Source organism: Jaculus jaculus, chromosome 2, assembly GCF_020740685.1.
Source record: "Jaculus jaculus isolate mJacJac1 chromosome 2, mJacJac1.mat.Y.cur, whole genome shotgun sequence".
NCBI lineage: Eukaryota > Metazoa > Chordata > Mammalia > Rodentia > Dipodidae > Jaculus > Jaculus jaculus.
In genome coordinates, this window is record NC_059103.1 from 8,830,825 (window position 1) to 8,855,391 (window position 24,567).

The window sequence follows — 24,567 nt, forward strand, 5'->3', positions numbered from 1 at the left end:
ATGAGGACACTGCTGTCTCCAACCTTCACTAGTGGGAAACTCAAGGAAGGTAATAAAATAGAAGGCTTTTGACCGGAAATGGAAAGAACACATCTAGAGTGGGGAGAAAGAGACAAGCGAAACCCTATGGCTTGTCAGCTAGCTTATCTACTAGAATCAGTGAGCTTTAGGGCTCACTGAGAGAGCTGGTCTCAAAGGATTAGATGAAAAAGTCATTGATGCCGGCCGTGGGTGGCACACGCCTTTAATCCCAGCACTCAAGAGGCAGAGGGTAGGAGGATCACTGTGAGTTCAAGGCCACCCTAAGACCACATAGTGAATTCCAAGTCAGCCTGGAGCTAGAGTGAGACCCTACCTCAGGGGGTAAAAAAAAGTGTTTGAGGAACACACTCAACCTCAACCTCTGCCCTGCACATACATGCACATATGTGTATATGTCCCCATACATGTGTGTGCACACATGTAGGAACCCCTATGCACACCACACACACACAAACAAAAATAAGAGCAAATCTTGGGACAGACCTATGTAAAGTCATAATCTTTTTCTAAGGAGAAGTCGTCTCCTTTGATACTTCCTAAAAATTACCTATATACAAGGATTCACTGTTGATGTGACTGGTTTTCTGCTGGATCATTGGGAAGCCATGCCCTCTCACACTTGAGTCCCTTGGTTTCATTATGAATGTCCTTTCTTTTGTGTGTAGATGTTTCCCATCAATCAACCAGTACACAGACGTGCTGGTGAAAAACCTCAGACAGGAAGCAGAGAAAGGAAGGAACGTGACCACGAAAACGTAAGCAGAAGGACAGAGTCGGGGTGAAGTGGTCTAGAGCTGCCTGCTGGGGGCTGAGGTTCCAGTGTGAAGTCACTCCAGGGTCCAGACAAAAGCCAAGCGCGGTATAACAAGGGCAATAGGCAATTCAAGACACGCATCTTCAGGGTGGCCCAGGGCTCCTCATCTCTGCGTACCAGAGCCACAGTGGTTTTATGTGCTCATTTGTCATTTTGTACATTCTGGAAACCAAACAGTTTAGAAATAAGAAAGATAATCTGGGCAAATTTGTTCATGTAGAGAGAGGGTCGGAAATAGAGGTGGAGAAGGCACTGGTTACTAAGAGGTTGTGTGTGCACCAAGGAAGTTTCAATGTGGAACTTTGAACAACTTAAACATCTAGAGGTTTACTGCGGATAACGATGAGATATTAAATACTAAGTATCCCCAGTATCTCCTTTTCCCGGTCTCTAAGAGGGAAGTCCCTGGAAGACAATCCTATCACCTATTATATAAACTGGGACATTTTGAATTATGCAAGAAACACGGATGTAAACTTCAATCGTAATAAGGAACTCTCTGGGCACTTAAGTATAAGATCTCCCTCTTGTCTATTCTGAGAAAAGTTTTAATGTTTCCATAGGAATATCATTGATTTTTACAACTAACAGCGATGATTCTGCCCTTAGCAACATTGTGGAAGAGCGGGTCTATCAGGGGTTGGAGGTCAGCCTGGGTCCAGACAACTGAGAACAGTTACTGTGGTGTAATGTACTAAAGAAAACCCAGGTCTGAGCACAGAGGCTGGTGGTGAGGGAAGACCTCACTGCATGTCCTCCTCCTCCTCCCCTGAGGCCCCTAGGAGAAGTAGCTTGCCCCACATTGTCCTACTAAAGCACAGTGCTTCCGTGGTTATTGTCACCCACACCGCACTCACACTGCTGCAGTGTGTCTGGTTATGTGTCTCTGCCTCTCTGTGACGAAATGTCGTAGTGTCCCTGGTACTCCCTGGGCACCAGGGCAGCTGCAACACTGGCACCTGATGAACTCCTTGGGAGTGGGTGTGATGGGAGTCTAGACTCACACGTGATCCACCGGGGAGTTCTGAGAGACTGGGCCTCTCTGCCTGTGTTTTCTGGGCATATGAAATTACTCCTGCCTTCAAACACCATAAGTAGAAGAAAGAACGGAAAGAAAAGGAAGAAGTTAAGTTGGAAAAGAGGCAGAGGTTAAATTTATCTCTCTCCCCTCAGCATTTTGGGGGCCTACAGCATGGATGTGATCACTGGGACATCATTTGGAGTGAATGTCGACTCCCTCAACAACCCACAGGACCCCTTCGTGGAAAAAGTCAAGAAGCTCTTAAAATTTGACTTCTTTGATCCAATGTTCTTCACAATAAGTATGTGGACCACTATTTTGTTCTCTTTCTCCTTTTAGGTAATAGCTTAATGAGTTATCATTCACTTAGCCTTGTAAGTAGTCCAGCTATCATCTAGTAAGCTATAGAACATTCTTGTGCACTCAGAACCCCTGTACTTTTAACTATCAACTCCCCTATCTTGCTCAGGCCTCAGGAGTGTAGACTACTTTCTAACTCAATGATTTCCCTAGTCTATACTTCCCGTGAATGAATTTTTTAAATATTGCCCTTTATGTCTAGCTTCTGCTTTCAAAAGTTCATTCATTTTTGAAGCACGTCTCAGGACCTCCATTCTTTTTATGGCTGAATAATACTCTATTGTACGGACTTACCACATTTTGCTCGTCCATTCATCAGAGGAAGATCACTCGATTTGTTTCCATGTTTTAGCTGTTGTGGACAGTATTGTTATGAATATTACTGAGCAAATTTGTGTTTGGAAGCCTGTGTTTTTGGTGTATGTGTTTAGTAGTATATGTGGTATGTGTGTATGCATGTAATATGTGCATATGTGTGCAGATGCGCACACCCCGTGTGGACATGTGCAGAAGCCAGAGGAGGAGGCATCAGATGTGCTTGTCCATTGCTCTTCCACCTTACTTCCTAGAGACAAGGTCTCTCACTTTACTTGGAGCTCATTGTATTTCTTTTAACTAGTCTGGTCAACCAGTGAACCCCAGCAATTCTTCTACCTCTCTATCCCTCAGCAAAGGGTTACAGACTTGTATGCCATACCCATCTTTTTACTTGGATGCTGGGAATTGAACTCAGGTGTTCATGCTTGTGAAGCAAATATTGAGCAATTCTTTTTTTTCAGTTCTGGACATACATTGAAAAGTGGAAGGGTTGGTTTGCATAGCAATGTTTAATATAGTATGGTTAAATTATTAAGGAAGTGCTAAACTCTAGTCCAGGCTGACCTGGACCTCACTCTGTAGCCCCCAGGCTGGCTTCAAACTCATGATGATCCTCCTACCTCAGCCTCTTGAGTGCTGGGGTTAAAGATACATGCCACCCCTCACTGCTTGAATGTCATTGTGTCTCCATCTTACAAGTTGCTTATATTGTAAGTTCTTTTTTTTTTTTCATTTGCCTGCAATTTTAAAGTACCCTTTATAATTCTTCTTTGATTAAGCTGGCTGTGGTGGCACACACTATTAATCCCAGCACTTGGGAGGCAGAGGTAGGCGGATCACTGTGAGTTTGAGGCCACCCTGAGACTACAGAGTAAATTCCAGGTCAGCCTGGGCCAGAGTGAAACCCTACCTTGAGAAACCAAAAAAAATAATAATAAAGTTATTTTATTTAAGAACATATTAATTGACTTGCATATTAATCAGTTTTTCCCACTTTCCCTCTACTATAAATTTCTGGTTTCATTCTTTGGTGGTTGAGAAGCATAAGCTATGTGATGTCAATCCTGAAAACTCCTTCTTGAAGTTATAATTAACAGTGGTGCTGGACTAAAGCCTGATTTATCAAAAGAGACTTTAGCCCAATGTGAAAAAGGGCAAGAGGTCAGAGAGCTTCACCCTTTTCCTTCAGCTGCTGCAGCCATGAAGGAGAGACCACTGATGTCCGCATTATGTTGGTGGCTCCATGTGCCCATGTCCTTGTCCACACACTGGCCTGGAGCCTGAGCCATGTCACGGAGGGAGTGGCTCTTGGTGGAGATCCTGAGACTATGACCATTCTGAGTGGTAGAATAAACATAATTGTCCCGGATCAATTTTACGTGTTCACCACGGTCCTCTCTTTCCTTTCCTTCCCCTGCAGTACTGTTCCCATTCCTGACGCCAGTTTTTGAGGCCTTAAATATCTCCATGTTTCCAAGAGATGTTACAAACTTTTTTAAAACCTCCATAAAAATGATGAAAGAAAGTCGCCTAGAAGAGAAAGAAAAGGTAATATGTAGTCGGGTTAGGGATTTCACTATGATAATTTAGTGGGCTGTGTCTGTGCTCCTCTGTAACTTCTAAAATTTAAATGAAGCACTCTAGTTTGAGGGCAGGGGAACTTTTGTATTCTGAGAATGAATACTGTGATGGTCAGGACTAGAGATATAAAATGAGTTGGGGGGCTGGAGAGCTGGCTCCGTGGTTAAGGAGCTTGCTTGCAAAGTCTAATGACCTGGGTTCTATGCCCCAGTGCCCACGTAAAGTGGCACGTGCATCTGGAGTTTGTTTGCAATCACTGGAGGCCCTGGTGCACTCATTTTCTCTCTCTTTCTCTCTCTCTCCCTCTCTCTCTCTCCTTGTAAATAAATAAAATTGTTAAAATGAGTTGGAGAGAAAGCATTTAAAAATTAATAATATGTATAACAATTAGTATGCCATATAATAAATATATGTGACATTAAAAACTTTATCACATGCCAGATAAAGGAATCCTTGCATACTGTGGGTAGAGATGTAAATGAGTGAGAGACACTATGGAAAACTGTATGGATGGACCTCAAAAATTAAAACGCATAATTTTTCACCAATGACAATAAAACTCAAGGCTTCATGCACAGTAATTCAGCACTTTATCCTTGAACAGCCAAGCAATATAAATATAATCGCATGATCCTATTCTGGAGTTGCTCATTGATGACAAAGTTTTATAGATCAGAACATCCCAATGGTTAATAGTTACTTTGGTCAATCATTAAAGTTCTGTGTGATCTGAGTTCAGACTGGAGCAAAAAGAACTGCCCCAATTTTAAAACCATATGATGCAGCCATCCCCGTGATTATTATATATTTTAAGAAAATAAAATAAATATGGGCTAGAGAGATGGCTGAGCAGTTAGGGCACTTACTGCAAAGACAAAGGACCCAGGTTCGATTTCCCAGTACCCATGTAAAGCTGGATACACAAAGTGGTGTTTGCATCTGGAGTTTGTTTGCAGTGGCTAAAGGCTCTGGCATGCCCATTTTCTCTCTCTATCTGCCTCACTATCTCTCTATCATAAATAAATAAGTAAAATATTTTTAAAAGATAAAATAAATATGAATAATATGTACTTGTACTCCCATGTTTATGGGATGACTATTTAAAAATCATAAAGGACAAATGGATGGACTTTTAAATTTTAATAACAAATAATTGATAGAAGATGAATATAATTAAAGTGATTTAAGCGGTATCCAAAATATACATGTGTCACAACCATATTGTATCACTTTAATATATACCTTTTTTCATTTTTATTTTTAATTCCCTTTACCTAAGGATAAATTTTTTTAAATAATGGAGGAAAACTTATCACATCCTTTACACTTAAAAAATAATAATAAAGATTCTGGTCCACCAGGCGTTTAATCATGCCTTTAATCCCAGCACTTGGGAGGCAGAGGTAGGAGGATTACTGCGAGTTTGAGGCCACCCTGAGACTCCATAGTGAATCCCAGGTCAGCCTAGGCTAGAGTGAGATCCTACCTCAGAAAGCAAACAACAAATAAGTAAATAAATGAATAAGGATTCTGTTTAAGAAGTATTCCCAAGTACTTAGCTTGTTTTCACCAGACTTTAAGTTGATGGGAATCATTTCATTTATAAGCCTGTCATTGGCGATATTTTCCAGAAGATGATATTTCAGGCTACCTGGTGCTATCTCACCTATTCAGCTTTCACATTTTAATTTTTTTTTTGAGACAGAGTCTCACTCTGTGGCCCATGCTAGCCTCAAACTCTCATTCCACCTGTCACAGCTCACTAAGACCTGGGATGACAGGAGTGTGCCAACCCCAGCTGGCTGGTCCACTTTAAACTGGCATCCTCATGACCTGGAGTGTGCACCAGGGCCGTGAGCATCAAGGCTTTGACACAAACAGCCAGGCCGGAAAGCTCACAGGTCAGGGAGGTAAAACGGTTCCCCTGCTGGCAGCCAGAACTGTATAGCATTCTGAGGTGGTAGGATGTTTGAAGACACTTACCCAAAACTCTGCTGGTGAGATCTGGAAATGGCAGGAGTTTGGTCTGTGAAGACACAGGCTTGTCACCACGCCAGGACAACAAAAGACTGAAGCCCACAGCTTCTTCCTGAGGAAGCAGTGGGGAAAGCAACAGAGCCGGCCACTGTCTGGCTGGAGTCTGTGTTCAGAGGCCAGAGACGCTCAGGGTGGGGCAGAGCAGAGTCCAAAGCCATCAGACAGGGTAGCCAATTCCAACTCAAGGAAACATTTGGTTCTCCAAAGTTAATACATGGATAATTTTGTTTGCCAGCGACGTTTGCAACCTCAGCCAGACTTAAGTTAAATAAGCCATATTCTTATAAGGGTGGCTCAGCTCTGCCCCCGGAACTCATCTTTGAAAACAATTATATATTTGGGGTAGAGACATGGCTTAGTGGTTAAGATGCTTGCCTATGAAGCCTAAGGACTTAGGTTCAATTCCCCAGTACCAACGTAAGCCAGATGCACATGTTGACACATGCATATGGAGTTTGTTTGCAATGGCTAGAGGCCCTGGCACACCCATTCTCTCTCTATCTCCCTCTTTCTCCCTCTCTATTTCACAAATAAATTAATTAAATATTTTTTAAATTTTTTATTTATTTATTTGAGAGCGACAGACACAGAGAGAAAGACAGATAGAGGGAGAGAGAGAGAATGGGCGCACCAGGGCTTCCAGCCTCTGCAAACGAACTCCAGACGCGTGCGCCCCCTTGTGCATCTGGCTAACGTGGGACCTCGGGAACCGAAGCCTCGAACCGGGGTCCTTAGACGTCACAGGCAAGCGCTTAACCGCTAAGCCATCTCTCCAGCCCTAATTAAATATTTTTTAAATTTATTTATTTATTTACAAGCAGAGAGAGATGAAAGAGAAACAGGGAGAATGGGCACTCAAGGGCCTCCAGCCACTGCAAACTGACTCCAGACACATGCACCACTTTGTGCATCTAGCTTAACTGGGTACTGGGGAATCGAGCTCCAGTCTTTAGGCTCTAAAGACAAGCGCCTGAACCACTGAGAGATCTCTCCAGCCTCTCAGGACTCCTCTTTTAAATTCTTTTAACGTTCTTTTCTCTCTGTAAAATTTCTCTCCTTTCAGCCCCGAGTGGATTTTCTTCAGCTGATGATAAACTCGCAGAAATCCCCAGACACGGAGTCTCATAAAGGTAACCAAGGAAGCTGCTTGTCAGGCGATAAGGAAGTTAAGAGATAAGATTATGCTGGAGATGAAAGAAAAAGGAGAGAGGAAGGAAGGAAATGGAGAAGGAAGGAGAGATAGAGGGAGTAATCACTATTTTTATTCTACTTATTCCCTCCGTCCCTTCTTCATTTTCTTCCTTCCTTCTTTCTTGTTATGTACTAAAATCTCTTACTGTCATTACTTATTTTTTTAATTTTTTTGTTTATTTTTATTTATTTATTTGAGAGCAACAGACAGAGAGAAAGAGGCATAGAGAGAGAGAGAGAGAGAGAGAGAGAGAATGGGTGCTCCAGGGCCTCCAGCCACTGCAAACGAACTCCAGATGCGTGCGCCCCCTTGTGCATCTGGCTAACGTGGGACCTGGGGAACTGAGCCTCAAACCGGGGTCCTTAGGCTTCACAGGCAAGCGCTTAACCACTAAGCCATCTCTCCAGCCCTGTCATTACTTGTCGTAACACTCAGATTCTCTCATGTTTGTCCACTGGAGAAGTTCCTTCATGTGGCCTCCTGAAATTTTTCTTTCATCTCCATTTTTATTGCCTACTTTAAAAAGCAGGTTGTATTATGTAGAGGAACTGTAGCTGCATCACAAACCTGAGCTGAATATAATGAGGTTTTCCTGTATTCCTCATCATCCCATAGACATAGCCTCCTGCTCTTCTTGCTGAACAGTAGAGTCGTATGCTTGGTGCAGACACTGAACCCACACGTACACATTATTACCAGTGAAAGCGTACAGCTTTATGGGATTCTTGGTGTTGTGCAATCAGCGGGATGTGATAAGTGTATATGGACATGCATCGGCCTTGTGGAGCATTCTGTCTCTTTTTCCCATCCACTTTCCTAAGTATCTGCCTGCATTCTGATGCAACCATTTCTGGCCTCTGCTCAATTTCTCCAAACCGCTCTCGTATCAAGCAATTTGTCCAAAGATCCCAGTTTGTAATACAAAAGGGAATTTTGAATGAAAATTCTGAAACTCAGATGTAACCATGGCCCTGTGGATTGTTGGTCCTTGAGTTCGTCCAGTGGATAAAGTCTGCAAATGAAGTATGAGCATGTGGAAGAGGGAAGAGAAAGATTTCTGTAGCCAAGTTTAGTCTCGTAGCCTCTCCTTTCTCTCTTCTGTGTACCCTCTCTCCCCTCTCCTTGCATTGTTTCCTCCCTACAGGAGGAAAGAGATTTACAGAGATGTAGTGAGCGCATTCATCCTTGAAAACCAGACTAGGACACTTTATTTGGTGCGCTGCAAGGGGCAGCATGCTGGGCAGTAAGCAGTTCACAGCAGTGCAGCATAAAGCTGGGGGAGTCGCCACGCTGGAGAAGAACTTGTTTAGTTAAAGTTTATTTGGCCAGTGTAGGGTTTGGAATAAGCCACTGAGTGTGTCGCTTGCAGTAAAACAATCTCAGCCATGTAAACAAGGGCCTTCCTGATTGACCAAAGTTCAGTCCTTGTCAGAGGCTAATGTCACACACAAGGGGCCGAGGACAGCCCTGGGATATCAGGACACCACACTTCACCAATACTAGCTTAGCTGGAGGTGAGGTCTTTTTTTCCCCCTTCAGGATTTCTGGAGCAAACTTGTAGAAATTCCCTAATGAGAATTCCTTCCATTTTCTAGTTTCTTTTTTTATTATTATATTATTTTTATTTATTTATTAGAGGCAGAGAGAAGGACAGAGAGAGAGAGAGAGAATGGGTGCGCCAGGGCCACTAGCCACTGCAAGCACAACATGCATGTGCCACCATGTGCATCTGGCTTATGTGGGACCTGGAGAATCAAACCTGGGACCTTAGCCTTCACAGGCAAGCGCCTTAATTGCTAAGCCATCTCTCCAACACTCATTTTCTAGTTTCTGACTAGTGGTCTTACCTCCACATATATCTATGGCATAAAAACTTCTATTGTGCTCAATGCCAAGCTGCAAGTGTTGGCCAGTCATCTGAGAACATTCTAGATTGTTTGATTTACATGTCAGATAAGAGGAATGTGCTGCAAATCTATATGTGTACTTCCTTGTAACTGTCTTGTGTCTGCCAAGTGTCTACCCTTGTGCAAGTTTGTGGGATTCAAGAACCAGTCTATAAGCTTGCCATCAGTACAGTAACCCTGGCCATGTGTCCTACTGAACGTATGACATGCTGCCAGTGACATGGAAGAACTGGTTTCAGGGCTGGAGACATGACTGGGTGGGTGAAGTGTTTGCCGTGCAAATCTGTGGACCTGCGTTCAGAGCACAGGCACTCACAGAAAGAGAAGGCAGCTATGCATGGCTACCAAGTAAAAGTCCTCACCCATTCCCTAACTGATGAGGCCTGTGCCCGTGCTTGGCTTATGTAAAAGAGGAGAGCTGGGGCTGGAAAGATGGCTTAGCAGTTAAGCGCTTGCCTGTGAAGCCTAAGGACCCTGGTTCGAGGCTCGATTCCCTAGGACCCACGTTAGCCAGATGCGTCTGGAGTTTGTTTGCAGTGGCTGGAGGCCCTGGCGTGCCCATTCTCTCTATCTCTACCTCTTTCTCTCTGTCTGTCGCTCTAAAATAAATAAAGTAACAACAAAAAAAAATAAAAAAAAAAAGAAGAGCTGGAGAGAAATCTCAGTGGTAAGAGCACCTATCACACAAACATGGGCGCCTCCTGGTCCTGAGGCTGCTGAGCTAGACACCTCAGAGCCCATGTACAGAGCTCTGCACGGCCACATACATCCATAGCCCCAGTCCGCAGGGGGCAGAGACTGGAGGACCACTGGGGTCATTGACCAACATTAGATCTGGGTTGAGGGACAGAGGTTGACTTAAGTAAATCCAAGGATTAGTTATCAGGGCACCCAAAGCTCTCTGACCTCCACATGTATGTGCATGTTACAAGTTGTTTCTCGTGAGATTATCCAACTTATGATGGTGCTGAGGATGGAAGATTAAGGAGCAGGTAGAAAAGAGAAGTATAGGGCTGGAGGGGTTGCTTAGTGGTTAAGGTGTTTGCCTGAAAAGCCAAAGGACCCAGGTTTGATTCCCCAGGACCCATATAAGCCAGATGCACAAGGGGGCACACACATCTGGAGTTTGTTTGCAGTGGCTGGAGACCCTGGTGCCCCCATTCTCTCTCTCTCTCTCTCTCTCTCTCAAATAAATAAATAAATAAAAAATATTTTTTTAAAAAGAGAAGTACAGACCTTAAAGAGGCTGGACGAGAATTATTCCCTCAGCTCACCCCTTTGCCAGATGACAATGAAAACCACTCCAAGTGTGCCCTGAATTGCTTTTTCTCATTTCTCTGTAGGAAGCCAGGATCTTTACCTGGGCCTCTCTCCCCTCAAACTATGACCTCCTTTCTCTAAAATCTATTTATTTTCCTTTCCCATTAGCTCTGTCTGACCTGGAGATTGTAGCTCAATCCGTGATCTTCATTTTTGCCGGCTACGAGACCACAAGCAGCGCTCTGTCCTTCGTCTTGTATTTATTAGCCACTCACCCCGACGTCCAGAAGAAGCTACAGGATGAAATTGATGCTGCTCTGCCCAATAAGGTGAGATGGTGACTAGAGTGGAAGGGAAGAAGTGAGGCATTAACATAATGACTCCCCCCACACCAGTAAGAGCTTTCACACCCAAGTGTGAGCATCGATTACCAGTGGTACTGAGGAAGGACCCGAAGATAAATGAATGGGAAACCGTAGATACTGGATACTGCTTGCATGAAGATGAGGTCCTCATAGAAGAACACGGGTGCAGCTTTACCCACTCTCCTGTCACCAAGATAATAGCAATCAGAAACACGCACAAAATCCCAGGGGCGTGGAGGCATACGCACTCATCCGGCTTGGTTAGTAATCTGTGCTGATGTTCCTGCGTGCGAGCTGGCCTGGCTGTCCCCTGAGCGGAGCTGGTTCAGGTCGGACTGGACAGGCGAACTCAGACCTGCCCTCCACACCCTCACACGGCTGTCAAAGAGCTTAAGGTGAAGAGGTTGAGGAGTGAGCTATGATGTCTGGCCCCTGAGTCACATTCTTAAACTTTTATTTATTTATTTGAGAGAGAGAGAGAGAAAGGTAGAGAGATGGAAAGACCGAGAGAGAGAATGGGCACGTCAAGGTCTCCAGGCGCTGCAAACAAACTGCATATGCATGCGCCACCTTGTGCATCTTACGTGAGTCCTGGGGAATCTAACCTTGGTCCTTTGGCTTTGTAGGCAAGCGCCTTAACGGCTATGCCATTTCTCCAGGCCCCAAGTCGCATTCTTGATTTCTATATTACAGCCTTCCTAATGTCTATGACATCATAGCCTACACTTCACAATTCTGCCCAAATTAGGAGACTATGTGGTGCTAATTTACCTAGCCTGTGGGATGGCATAGCTGATTTATTATCCCCTTTGGTGCTGTTCATTACATCCTGAAGAAACAACCTGAAAATTGGTTCAGCATCTGGCCATAAGGCTGTGTGTGTGTATATTCCTCTCCTCAATGAAAGTCTTACTAGAAAAAGATTAAGTACAAAAGTATCAAATACCTGGATCTGTCTTTTGTCATATCTGGGATAGAAGGGACTATCTTTCTCCTCAAAATATTTGCATTTTTATTTGCCATACTGTTTCTAAATTATATGTGCGTATAACCAAAAGTGACCATGCAGGCTTTTTTGTAATTTATTTTTATTACTATGGACATACTTAGTACATAAACAACACATATTGGTACCATGCTTTCCCTCATCCCTGCCCCTTTTCCGAAGGGGCCCTCCTTACTGGGGATGCAGGTCATCCCCATGGGTTGAGGTGTGAGCTATGAGAGAGAGGCAGAGAGAATGGGCACTCCAGGGCCTGCAGCCACTGCTAATGAACTCCAGATGTGTGCACTCCCTTGTGTACATGTGCAGCATTGCTAGCTTGTGTCACTGTGCATCTGGCTTATGTGGGACCTGGAGATTCAAACATGAGTTCTTAGTCTTTGCAGGCAAGTGCCCTAACTGCTAAGCCATCTCTCCAGCCTATAAAATATTTGTTAAAAGAGAGGTAAATGGCATTCCAAAGGATGACCCCCAAGGTCGTCCTCTGACCTCCACATGCACACATGTGTGCATGCACCCCAAGCATACATAAGAATCATATGCATGCATACATACATGAACAAAAAATGAAAGAAGGAAGGGAAGAAAGAAAGAAAGAAAGAAAGAAAGAAAGAAAGAAAGAAAGAAAGAAAGAGAGAGGGGAGGGAGGAAGGAAGGAAGGAATGAGAAGGAGGAAGGAAAAGAAAAAAAAGCACAGAAAAGAAAAGAAGAAAAAGCAGTGCATGGAAATGCTGAGAATTTTAGGCTCAGGTTTGGGATTGTCCCAAAGACCTCCCATATTCATAATTATTCTACATTTCCTTCTCACTGGACCACTCAGCAGGCTGAAGCATTTGACCACTAATAAGATCCTCTGTCAACATGAATTGTCCTGTGGTGCTCCTAAGACCTAACTAGCGCTGCAGAGATGAAAGTCAATCCCAAGTCTTTATTCATAAAAACCACTTTGTTTCTTCCCAGACAACTGCCACCTATGATGCCCTGGTACATATGGAGTACCTGGACATGGTGGTGAATGAAACTCTCAGATTATACCCAATTGCTGGAAGACTTGAGAGAGTTTCTAAGGCGGATGTTGAAATCAATGGAGTGTTCATTCCCAAAGGGACTGTGGTGATGATACCAAGCTATGCCCTTCACCGAGACCCAATGTGCTGGCCAGAACCAGAGGAGTTCCGCCCTGAAAGGTACAGGGGCCATGGGCATAGGAGACCACTTGGTTCAATCGTGACAGGTTGCTCCTTAGTACAGGAGAGGAACATGTGGCAATGACCATCTGCCTATCATCTCTCCAGCTCTCTGTCATCTATCTATATAACTGTGTAGACTTTCAGAACTTTTGTAACATCTGCCATATCTTCTTCACGATTATCTAGCTTTACATATTTGGGCTTTCTGTTCCTTCCCAGTTTTCTGTCTGTTCCCATCACTTGTTTCCATTAGCTTTAGGAAGAATTTTCATCTTCCATTTATTAGGAGTTGCCTCCTGCAGCCTCTATTGCAGCTGTATGTGTACAGGATGGGGGAGGGGCTGGAAAGTCCTTTTGCCTGATGGTTGAACAGTCTGGCTGAACAGAAGAGACACTGGTCATCCCTGTCGGGTCTCTGGCTGCGGTGTGAAGCCAGCTCCCCATGCTCCCTGTGGGCGGTGACTCTTCCAAAGCCAAGTTGTCTGCTCCTTACACATTGAACCATTTCTTCTTGGAGGTGGCTTGACCAGGCTCTTCTGGGAAGTTAGAGTCAAGGTCAGGCTTGAGTCTGAAAACGGCACTTTCTCTGTTGTTACATTGGCAAGCAAAGCACAGAACGGATGTTTTAGCAGAGGATGTCTGGAATCTGCACGTGTGGGTCTGTAAGGACGCACCTCCTGGCGCCAGTTACCTGGACTTGCTGGCTGTGGCGTGCCTGCTCTCACCATTGAGGTTCCGTGTGGTACTTGCTGGAGAAGCTCAATGCAGTTGGCGGGTTTCTCTCTTTCTGTGCTCGCCTCCATCTCAACACTGTCACCCCCTGTCGCTCCATGACTATAAACTCAGACCACTTCCTGTAGTTCCGGTTGATTCAAGCACATGACACAAGTAAAATGCGGTGACTGTGTATCAGGGGCACTGTGTATCCGAAACAAGTATAAATGTTAGTAAATGTCTACTATAAGGAATGTTTGACAAATCCACAATTCTGTTCTAAAAAAGTCAATGTACACAATACTCTCAATGCATCTCCATGTACCCAACATCCGCTCACCCACAGCCCTCACTGTCTCATGCTTTGTGAAACACGCCGCCTGTAACGAAAATCTATAACCACATTGTCACTATCACTTTCGTAAATAACTGCTTTTCTCTTGTCATTTAAATGGCATCAGATCTGAATACAATGTGTCTAGCCTTCCAGGATTTTATACCCTAAAGGAACATAAAAAGAAATTAATTATGAATACTACATTAGAATAAAATCATTTATGTTTTGTAAATTGTCAGACTTGAGGAAAGAGGGAGGGGGAAGAAAAACAGAAGAAGGAAGAGAAGTAGAAGAAGAGGAGAAAAGAGGGGAAGAAGAGAGGATGAGTTAGGAAGATGAGGGAGAGAAGAAGAAAGAAAGGGAGAATTCATTATGGGGAGAAGGGAGGACTGGAGACAGGAATATAGAAGCAGAAAAAAGGAAGGAGGAGAAAGAGACAAAAAGGAAGAAAGGAAGGAAGGGAGACAGAGAGGGGGAAAGAGAATGATGAAGGGAAGAGAAAACAACCATTTCCATAGCGGGAGGGACGTTTATCCTCCTCCTACAGTGCATAAAGGCGATGTGTAGAGACGATCACACTTCCCTTCTGCTGGTCTCATTTCTCATGTTCCTGAGTATGAACATATCGTCACCTTGAATGTAATTTTAGTGTGTAGAGATATTTTCTTCTAAAGAGCACTGACCTCACTTCCTTAAAGCTGAATATTCCCTTATGGTAAGAAGAAAGATCGATCTGTAACTTACAACTCCAAACCATAGTAGGATTTTAGCAACCAGCCCTGGAAAGAGCCCTGTCCGGCCGCTTGTGGATATCCTGGTGGCCATGGAAAGCAACTAGCTTGTGATTTTCATGCTTCACTGACTTCTTTCTCTCTGCTATTGTGACACCAGGTTCAGCAAGAAGAACAAGGACAACATCAATCCTTACATCTACATGCCCTTTGGAAATGGACCCAGGAACTGCATCGGCATGAGGTTTGCGCTCATGAACATGAAACTCGCTCTTGTCAAAATCCTACAGAACTTCTCCTTCCAACCTTGCAAGGAAACTCAGGTCAGTGCACTTTCTGGAGAAAAAAAAGTTATTTTATGCACGTTTCTTGTGGACTGAGGGATTTATATGGAGAAAAGTGTCTGCTTACTCATTTTTTGACTTGTTCTATGAGCCAAGTCATCCCTTCTGCGATATCTGTTACAGTTAGGGGTCCTTCAGTTTGGGAGTTCTATCATTTTTTTGTCTGTTTTTATGTATGGTGTGTGTGTGTGTGTGTGTGTGTGTGTGTGTGATGTAAGGGAGGGCACACATGTGGAGGTCAGAGGACAACGTCAGATGTTGGTCCTGGTCCCTTGCCTTCCGCCTGGTGTGACGCAGGGTCTCTGATTGTTTAGGGGCACAGTGGCCAGGCTGGCTAACCCAAGTGCTTCCTGGGATTCTCCAGTCTCTACCTCCCACCCCGCCTTAAAGACACGCTAGGACTTCAGACACTCACATCACAGCATCCATCCTTATGTGGGCACAGGAGAGCTGAACCCAGCTCCTCACATTCTCATAGGAACTAGGAAGTGCTCTATGTAATGACACATATTCCATTCTCACCTTTTGATTTTAAAAACAAAAGCATAAAGATGGTGTACAGTCAATGCAGATCGGCAAGGTCTGGCTACATGTCGTCTCTCTGAACTTGGGCAAACGTTAAATTCAGCTTCATGGCAGCCGTGCCTTCCCGGTCAGAGCTGACAGAATCACCTGCATGCTAGTGGTTTGTTCCAGGATTCCTGCATTTAATCCACATCCCAGCCCTGGCAGTAGGTTTCCTACCCTGGCGAGAGGGAGATAGAGACAGGACCCCACAGTTGTGGCTTCAGGGTATACAGCTGGGGTGGGGTGGATGCTCCCTGTGAGCTTCCAGGTCCTTTCCAGGCTGACTCTTCTCAACCTCTTTTCTTGCCTTTCTCTCTGATGAGATCAGAAGGTCTTGCAGGCCTCCCCAGTGTTGAAGGAGAGCTTTGAAGATGGGGCAAAGATTCAGCCAAAACTGTGTAGAGGGCTGGAGAGATGGCTTAGTAGTTAAGGAACGTGCCTGTGAAGGCTAAGGACCCGGATTCAGTTCTCCAGGTCCCACATAAGCCAGATGCATATGGTGGTGCATATACCTAGAGTCTGTTTGCAGTGGCTAGAGGTCCCGGTGCACCCATTCTCTCTCCCCCCTTTTCTTTTGCTCCCTCTCTCTAATACATAAATAAAAATTAAAAATCATTTTTAAAAAATTTTAAAAACACTGTGTAGAGCTCAGAAGTTACCTTTTTACTATCCTTAGACTCCCAGGGATGCTAGAACAGCCAAGAAAAGGTGGGAACAGGGGAGAAGTCCCAGTTGATAAAGTGTTTGCTGTGCAAGTAGAAGGATCTGAGTTCCGATCTCCAGCACCACCTCAAACTGGCTGCAGTGGCACATGCCTTGGAACTCCAGCTTGGGAAAGCGGAGACAACAGGGACCCTAGGGCTTGCCATCCAGCTGCTCTACTGAAATCAGTGTACCCCAAGTTCTGTGAGACACCCTGTCTCAAAAAGAAGGTGGATAGGGCTGGAGAGATGGCTTAGCAGCTAAGCGCTTGCCTGTGAAGCCTAAGGACCCCCGGTTCGAGGCTCGGTTCCCCAGGTCCCACGTTAGCCAGATGAAAGAAGGTGGATAGCAACTGAGGAAGACACCCAGTATTGATCTCTGACTGTCACACATATGTATACATGCACATGCAAGCATACCTGCACACACCCAAGCACCAACGGACATATAAACAGACAGACAGACAAGCACACATACCATGCACGCATGCACATGCCCAGAAACAAAGGAAAGCATAGTTCTTTCTAAAGCGCTCATCAGTATTGAGTTGGGAGAGAGGACTAGTCCCTTCAGAATTTGAGATGTATAATACTTGCATAGGGCCATTGTTAAGTTGCAACACGAAGTTAACTTTTATATCGTTTCCAACAAAGAATGTTGCTAGGCTGGAGAGATGGCTTAGTGGTTGAGGCGCTTGCCTGTGAAGCCTAAGGACCCATGTTCAACTCCCCAGATCCCACATAAACCAGACACACAAAATCACACATGTGCAAGAGCACATATGGGCACAAAGGTGTCACATGTGTCTAGAGTTTGATTTTGGTGGCTGGAGATCCCTGGAGTGCCAATTCTCTCTCCCTCTCTCTCTCTCTCTCTCTCTCTCTTGTTTGCCCTTACTCTTGCTTTCTCTTTCTCATAAAAAATTTTTAAATTGCCGTAATTTTCAAGAATCTGATTTAATTTTTAATTATTCTGTGATCTGCACATGTGTGTTTACATATGTATGCATGTACGTAAGTATGCCAACATCTCTTGTCATTACAGGTGAACATCCAGGCTTTACATGAGTGGCTGAGAACTTGAACATGAGCTGGCAGGCTTTCCAAACAAGCACCTTTAACCATTTAGCCATATCCCAAACCCCCAATTTAAATTTTTAAAACCTGCCCCTTTTTACTAAAATTAGAAAAATTAAACAAACAACTAACATGATTTGTTTTCTTAAGCCTGAACTAGAAATAGGTGTTTGTTAAGCCGGGCGTGGTGGCGCACGCCTTTAATCCCAGCACTCGGGAGGCAGAGGTAGGAGGATCACCATGAGTTTCGAGGCCACCCTGAGACTACATAGTTAGTTCCAGGTCAGCCTGGGCTAGAGTGAGACCCTACCTCAAAAAATAAAATTAAAAATAAAAAAAAAAAAGAAATAGGTGTTTGTGGTTTGGGTGGTTTGTCTGTTTGTTTTGCTTTCGTGGATTTTCTTTCACACAAGGTCTTGCTGAGTAGCCTATGCTAGCCTAGAACTCATGATCCTCCTGCCTCAGCCGTCCAAGTGCTGGGTTTTCAGGCATGTGCCACAATACCAGATGAAATGCTTAGTCTCTCTCTTTTTTTTTTTAAATTAGAAGGCGAGTACCCACTTTCACAAGCCAGCCTTGACAGAGCTTAGCAGAAGGGCATGAGGAATTCAAGATGACTGGGCTGAGAGCACTGCCCATGTGTTTAGGAAGCATTTCTGTCCTTCGTGGTCTGTGCTTTGTGTCTCAGGTGGGTGGTATTTCACTGACTTCTTCTCATTGTATTTCTGTCACAGATTCCTTTGAAAATAGGCAAGCAAGGACTTCTCCAGGCCGAAAAACCCATCGTTCTAAAGATTGTGTCAAGAGATGGGCTGATAAGTGCAGCTTGATGAAGACTTTGGCTGCGAAGCTATGGCCCGGAGCACCAGAAACCAATTTATTTTGTGAGGGAAATTCAGAACTGAACGTGGGATTCATCTTGTGCTCACGGGGGATTCTGGACACCCACTGAGCTGACTCAGTGGCTGTGGTCTCTATCTCAGCCCACATCACTGTCACGTCAGCTCCTCTGATCCCTGATGAGAGAATAAATACTGATCATAAGTGTCATAAGCAATTATTCATGAAAAATGAAAATTACTGTGGTAGCTTTAATCATAAAATTTCTACCAAATTCATCTCATCTTATTTGCAGTATTCTAAATTGAGGAAGTCAATAAACACCCCTCGAATAAAATATGGTCTCATGTTTTCATGAACATTAGGGGATCCATAGAACGCAGTGGAGACCTATTCCTTTGAATACCATAATCAGCGTTTGCATGAGGGAAAGGTGTGGCTGTAAATGGATGAGGAGAAGATGACTACATAGTGAGAGGTGAATCAAGTAAGTCTGTTTATCAAGGACAAAGGAAGCCGGGTTTTTAGCTGTTGGTGAGGAGAATGACTGATTCAGGATGAAATGCACCTGAGATGCAAGATTGGGATGGAATGTGTTAGGGGAAACCAATGCTTTTCAACATGATAGCTGATGGGTTGATTGGTACACAGATAATAGATGATAGATTAAGAGATAATAGACAGACAGGTAGAAAGACAAAAATGCCACACTTTTAAGGAACTTTCAAATTTTCAGACAGGAGATCATGGAGTTGGCTACTCTTACCCATAAGAAATATCTATAAAGTTTACACCATTAACTCAGGGCAGGTCAGCCTGTCAATAATTACCCCAAATGAACTTTCTGTGGAAGATCTCAGCCAGTCGGCCTCATGGTGTTGACTGAACATGTGTTTTTCCCTGGCAGTCTTTGACCCTGAAGTAATAAACTTGTCTAATCATAGCTTCTCATTGTATCTTGGATACTGTGCAGCCTACACACAAACCAACAGTCTTCTTAAAACATGAGGGACCAGCTGATGGATTCTAAAAGCAAGGAAGGCTGGGTCTGATTTTAAAACCCAGCAGAGGGCTGGAGAGATGGTTTAGCAATTAAGGCACTTGCCTGTGAAGCCTAAGGACTGGGTTTGATTCTCCAGTACCTACATAAGCCAAATGCACAAGGTGGCACATGCATCTGGAGTTTGTTTGCAGTGGCTGGAGGCCCTCATGTGCCCATTCTCTCTCTATCTCCCTCTTCCTCTCCCTCCCCCCCTCTCTCTCTCATAAATAAATAAAATATTTTAAAACCCAGGAGTTCCAGCCTCAGAGCCCATGTTCTCAATCACTGTTTCATCTTAAATGAGCAGAACCAGTATAACCAACATGAGGTTTAGGGAGTGTTGCAGTCAGGTCCACATTGCTGGCAGAAAACACCTGGCCAAAAGCAGCCTGTGGGAGGAAAAAAGATTTATTTTGGCTTACATACTCAAGGGGAAGCTCCATGACGGCAGGGGGAAGTGATGGCGTGAGCCTTTACGTGGATGCTGGGGATCTGAACTTGGGTTCTCATGTTTGCACAGCAAGTGTGCTACAAATGAGCCATCTCCCTAACCATCAAGTCATTTTTTTATGTTCTTTTTTTATTCATCAGAAACTTTGTATGGGCAAATCATGTGTTGGTACCATCATTTCCCTGTCCCCTTTCCACTGACAGCCCTCCTCAGTGGGGTTACTGGTATTCCCCACGGGGTTATGGATTATGAGTTGTGAGAGTAACAGTCAGCAATTACTGGGGGAGGGCAATGCCTCTGAATTCTCCCTCGCACCCTGTGGCTCTTGCTGTCTTTCCATACCCTCTTCCACAGTGTTCCCTGGACCCTAGCTAATGCTCATCTCATGCTAGGGAGTCAGCTATCTTCATGTTGATAGATTTTGGTTCTTCCTGGTTTAAAATGTAGACTCCATGCTAAGCATTACAAAGGTCTTTCTCTATGAAAGGAAGCACGCTGTACTCTTAACTCCACAGAAGGCAACAAGTTTAAATAGGAAGGGATATGAACTCTCAAAGATGAATTTCATGAATCCACAATGATGCAACAGGACACCCTAGACCTCTGGCACCCAGTCTACTCTTGCATTTATAGAAGCAGTCACTGGTGTCTTTAGAGATCTAAGTGATTAGAGTGCACCAAAAACTAACATCCAGATACTACTGTTCTTATGTAAAAGAGAACCACATAAGCAGAGCATTGCAGTACAGTTGGATAGAATTATTCATTCTGCTATCAGAAATACATAGTTCTTAAGAAGTAAATGGTCTATCTCCTTTCTGGTACTTCTTAAAATGTATCGCAGTTAATTTTCAAATAGCATTCAAAGAAGCAGAAGGCTCAAGTACCAGTTTATGTGGACAACTTATACATGGATTCAGTGTTACAAGAATCACAGATTGATCCTTTGGGGTAGACAGTCCCGATGGATGCTCTCATGGGAAGTCGGCCCCAAGCTTCACTGGCCAAGTGAGAGGCCCCTGTGTGGGCAAGCAGAATTCTTCTGGAATGATTTCTTACTGTGCATCTTACCCAATTGACCTTCTTGACTATGGAACAAAACAATACTTGTGTTTAACCTGAAAGTGTGTGAAACTAGGTAGTCTTTATGACTGGGACTGGAGCCCAGGAGAGGCCAACTCATCTGTGCCTCATGGATGGGGCTGGTGTGCAGAGGATGAGGCCCAGGGTCATTCGTAAACCACTGTATGTTGTGTGGGCTGTATCCTTGCTATATCTGGGGCATGCGCCAAACACCAAGAATAACAGTCAGGTTTTTCATCTTCAAGTTTAACCTTTAACAGGCATCAGATACTAAACAATAATCATGCGATGAACATTGAATTACAATGGAGGGATATTAAGTAAAATGCCCTTTACTATGGTATCCTCTTTATTTGGGGGACACAAGTCTCACTACATAGCTCAAGCTGGTCTAAAAAAAAAAAATCACTACATAGCCCAGACTGGCCTTAAACACACAATCCTTCTCCTGTCTGGGCTTCCCAAGTGTTGGGATTGCAGATGTAAGCCACCACACACAGCTTTCCAAGCAGTAGCAGTATTTGACACAGTCAATACAACTCTTGTCCCTTAAGCTTCTCCTTCTTTGATAGGTATGAAGTAAATCATGAGGACAGCCAGGCATGATGGCACATGCCTTTAATCTCAGCACTCTGGAGGCAGAGGTAAAAGTACCACCATGAGTTCAAGATCAGACTGGGACTGCAGAGTGAGTTACAGGTCAGCCTGGCCAAGAGTTAGACCCTGCCTTGAAAGAAACAAACAAAAAATCATGAGGTGAGAGAAGTTGTTTATTTATTAGAAACAGAGGGGGAGAGAAGGAGGAATGGGAGAGAACAGGCACGCCAGGACATCTAGCCATTGTAAACTAACTCCAGACACATGTACCACCATGTACATCTGGCTTATCTGGGACCTGGAGAATCAGACCTGGACCTTTGGGTTTCACAGGCAAGCCGCTTAACTGCTAAGCCATCTATCCAGCCCCTCCTCTCGATTTCTTTTCTCTTTCTTTTTTCTGAGTACATAAACTTGTGCCTTGTTTAAATGAATCTAAAATGCAATTCATTACAGAAAAATGCTGTGTCCTTATCCTGCAAACAGGTCACTTGCTGTTAGGCCTTGAGAGGCCTAGATGCGAGGCCTAGTGGAACTTCTTGAGCCTAGCTAAAGTTTGGCGACCTGTCTCTGGCCAGCTTTGACTCAGCAGGGCACCAAATTGCCTCTGGCCTGCTACTTCTGCAAAAAAAGTTAGAGTTCCCACACGCGCTTAGAACCAATCATTTCAAAATTTGCAGTATGCTATTGGCCTTTACACCTCATCCTTTCCTGAGATCCCCGCCTTCATTCTCAACATTATATAGGCAACTGCCTGTAACAATAAAGTGAGATCCTGCTTCGACAAGTCTCCCTGGGGCGAGCCCCCTGTCCTGCAGGAGAAGAACGACCACCAGACGAAGATCCTTCTTGATCACACTTTATTGGAGAGCCTCTTGGTTAACAGGAAAGCTGATGGCGAGGGGCGCAGGAGTGTAGCTGCTTTTATAGGGCAGAATACTATGGGGCGCCTGCTGATTGGCTGCCATAGGCTCACCCGCCCACAGGAGCCACGGGATAGGCTCGGGACAAGGTGCGTCAAGCGCATGCGCAACCTCAAGCGAGGTTGGCGCCAAGGCGCTGCCTAAATAAGGAATTGTTTACCTCAAGACTGGCAGGAAGCCAGCGCCATCTTGTAATGGCGTCTGCATTAGCTCCCTACATCTCCCGACTCAGTGTGGGTTTTCTCCAGTGACTAGGAGAGGTTCTGAGTCCTTGACACTTACCACCCCACTCAGCCACAGAAAGAGACCAGCGGGACCAGGTCTCCTACAGCCCTACCCGCTGGTGAGCCCGGCAGACTGGCACCCAACATGGGGCTACAGGAACCTGGCAGACTGGTGCCCCATGTGAGACAATCGGTGTGCGGGTAAGTGTACCCTCATAAATTATGAGGCAGTCCTCATATCTAAGGTGCCGACTTTTGCTTCTGTAACCTGTGCTTTCTTGCCAACATCTCTTCGTTCCTTTTCTCTTTCCTTTCACTTTCGGTTTGCTGGCAAGCTGCATCTGCAGCGTCTGTATTTCTGAACAGGTCATATGTCGCTGGTGGACACACCATGTGGGCACACCTGGAGGAGACTCCAGGTCTCATTTGAGTGGGGACTCTGTCCTGGAAGACGGAGAAAGCCTGCTGGGGAGATCTGCTCCCATCCGCACCGTGTTTGGCATCATCGAGCCATCCCCTCAGGACACAGACTCATCTGTCCAACACGGATCTAAATCTGAACTTAATTCTGCAGCACATTTAGCTATTTTGGGGGTCCTTTGTGTTTGTGTTGTACTCCTGTGTCTGTGTGTTGCTGTTGACCTAGGCCTTAAAAAGGCTGTCTCAGAGGATAGACCTAATTCCCCCTGGATGGAGACCATCCTCCAGGGTTTGGCTCATCATCAGTTACTACCCAAGACTGGAAAAACCTTGCTAAAGCAATTCTTTCTGGCCCCCTGTACATAAAGTGGTGTGCCTTCTTTCAGGATGAGTGCCGTACTCGGGCTGAGCAGAATCAGGCCGCTCAGCCCCCAGTCCCAATCACCTTCGGCATGCTCTCAGGCACTGCTGATGCGTTTTCCATGGGCCTCCAGCAAGCTGCCATCCCTGATCCATACCTGGATCAGGTGCAGGCTCTGGGAATGGCCACATGGAAGAAACTAGAGGAAGGCCCATCTGAGCCCCCCATCACAGGAATCACACAAAAGGCTAGTGAAGACTTGGCCACCTTCATAGAGAGGGTTGAAAAGAGCATAAAGAGAAAGATCCCCCCTGGTCTCCTACATGACCAGTTCATTAAAATGCTGGTCTGGGAAGGTATGACGAGTGACCATAAGTTGGCCTGCGCTGGACTAAAAGATCACTCTATGAGTAAATGGATTATAGCCACCAAAGACGTGGGATCCAGCTCCCATCAGGCAAGGGCCATGGCGTCAGCCTTGCAGGCTGCTTGCCATGAAGACATGGCCGCATTAGTGTGTGCCTTTCAACAGGCCTCAGGAGGAAAGGGGAGGTCTTGTTTTGGGTGTGACAAAGAGGGTCACTTTAAAAGGGAGTGCCCCAATTGGGCAAAAAATACCCCAATAGTCCCTGTGGCCCCTAACATGCCTCGTACCCCTTGCCCCAGGTGCAAGAAGGGGTTCCACTGGGCCAAGGATTGCAAATCCAAGTTCAGCCTTCAGGGTGAGCCTTTAAACTCCCCCAGAGGCTATCCCCAACCCCGTTAAACAAGGGGAAGAAGGTGGTTAGGATACACTGGACCATACCCCTGATTCTGGGACTAAGGCCAAAAATGACCCTGACGGTTGGTGGAAAACCTTTCAAGTTCCTCATTGACAGCGGGACCGACCACACTGTAATTAGAAAGGAGGAAGTCCCTCCTTCATGGCAGTTAGTCCCTGGTCCACCTTTACTTGGTGTGGGTGGACAGTCAACATCCTGGGAAACAGCCATCAGGCAGCCCTGGACTGATCTTGACAGTAACCGTGGGGAGGCACGCCCTCTGGTGGTGTCTGGCCTAATGACC

The 24,567-nt window shown here is 45.0% G+C and overlaps 1 protein-coding gene across 1 annotated transcript; it reads left to right on the forward strand.

Moving 5' to 3' along the window:
• LOC123458519 (cytochrome P450 3A9-like) lies at nucleotides 1–18,474 on the forward strand. The gene is made up of 9 exons (XM_045142674.1): nucleotides 1–47; nucleotides 708–797; nucleotides 2,030–2,178; nucleotides 3,976–4,103; nucleotides 7,237–7,303; nucleotides 10,701–10,861; nucleotides 12,861–13,087; nucleotides 15,033–15,195; nucleotides 18,296–18,474. Exons 1-9 carry the CDS (start codon nucleotides 1–3, stop codon nucleotides 18,389–18,391), a joined length of 1,128 nt encoding a protein of 375 aa, XP_044998609.1. The 3' UTR covers nucleotides 18,392–18,474.
• The last annotated feature ends 6,093 nt before the right edge of the window (nucleotides 18,475–24,567 follow it).

Bases quoted from the DNA above. Each gene is read 5' to 3' on its own strand.
- LOC123458519 (XM_045142674.1), top strand. From the start codon at position 1: ATGAGGACACTGCTGTCTCCAACCTTCACTAGTGGGAAACTCAAGGA. The intron at 798-2,029 runs GTAAGCAGAAGG...CTCTCCCCTCAG, and splicing joins AGGAACGTGACCACGAAAAC to CATTTTGGGGGCCTACAGCA. The intron at 15,196-18,295 runs GTCAGTGCACTT...TTTCTGTCACAG, and splicing joins AACCTTGCAAGGAAACTCAG to ATTCCTTTGAAAATAGGCAA.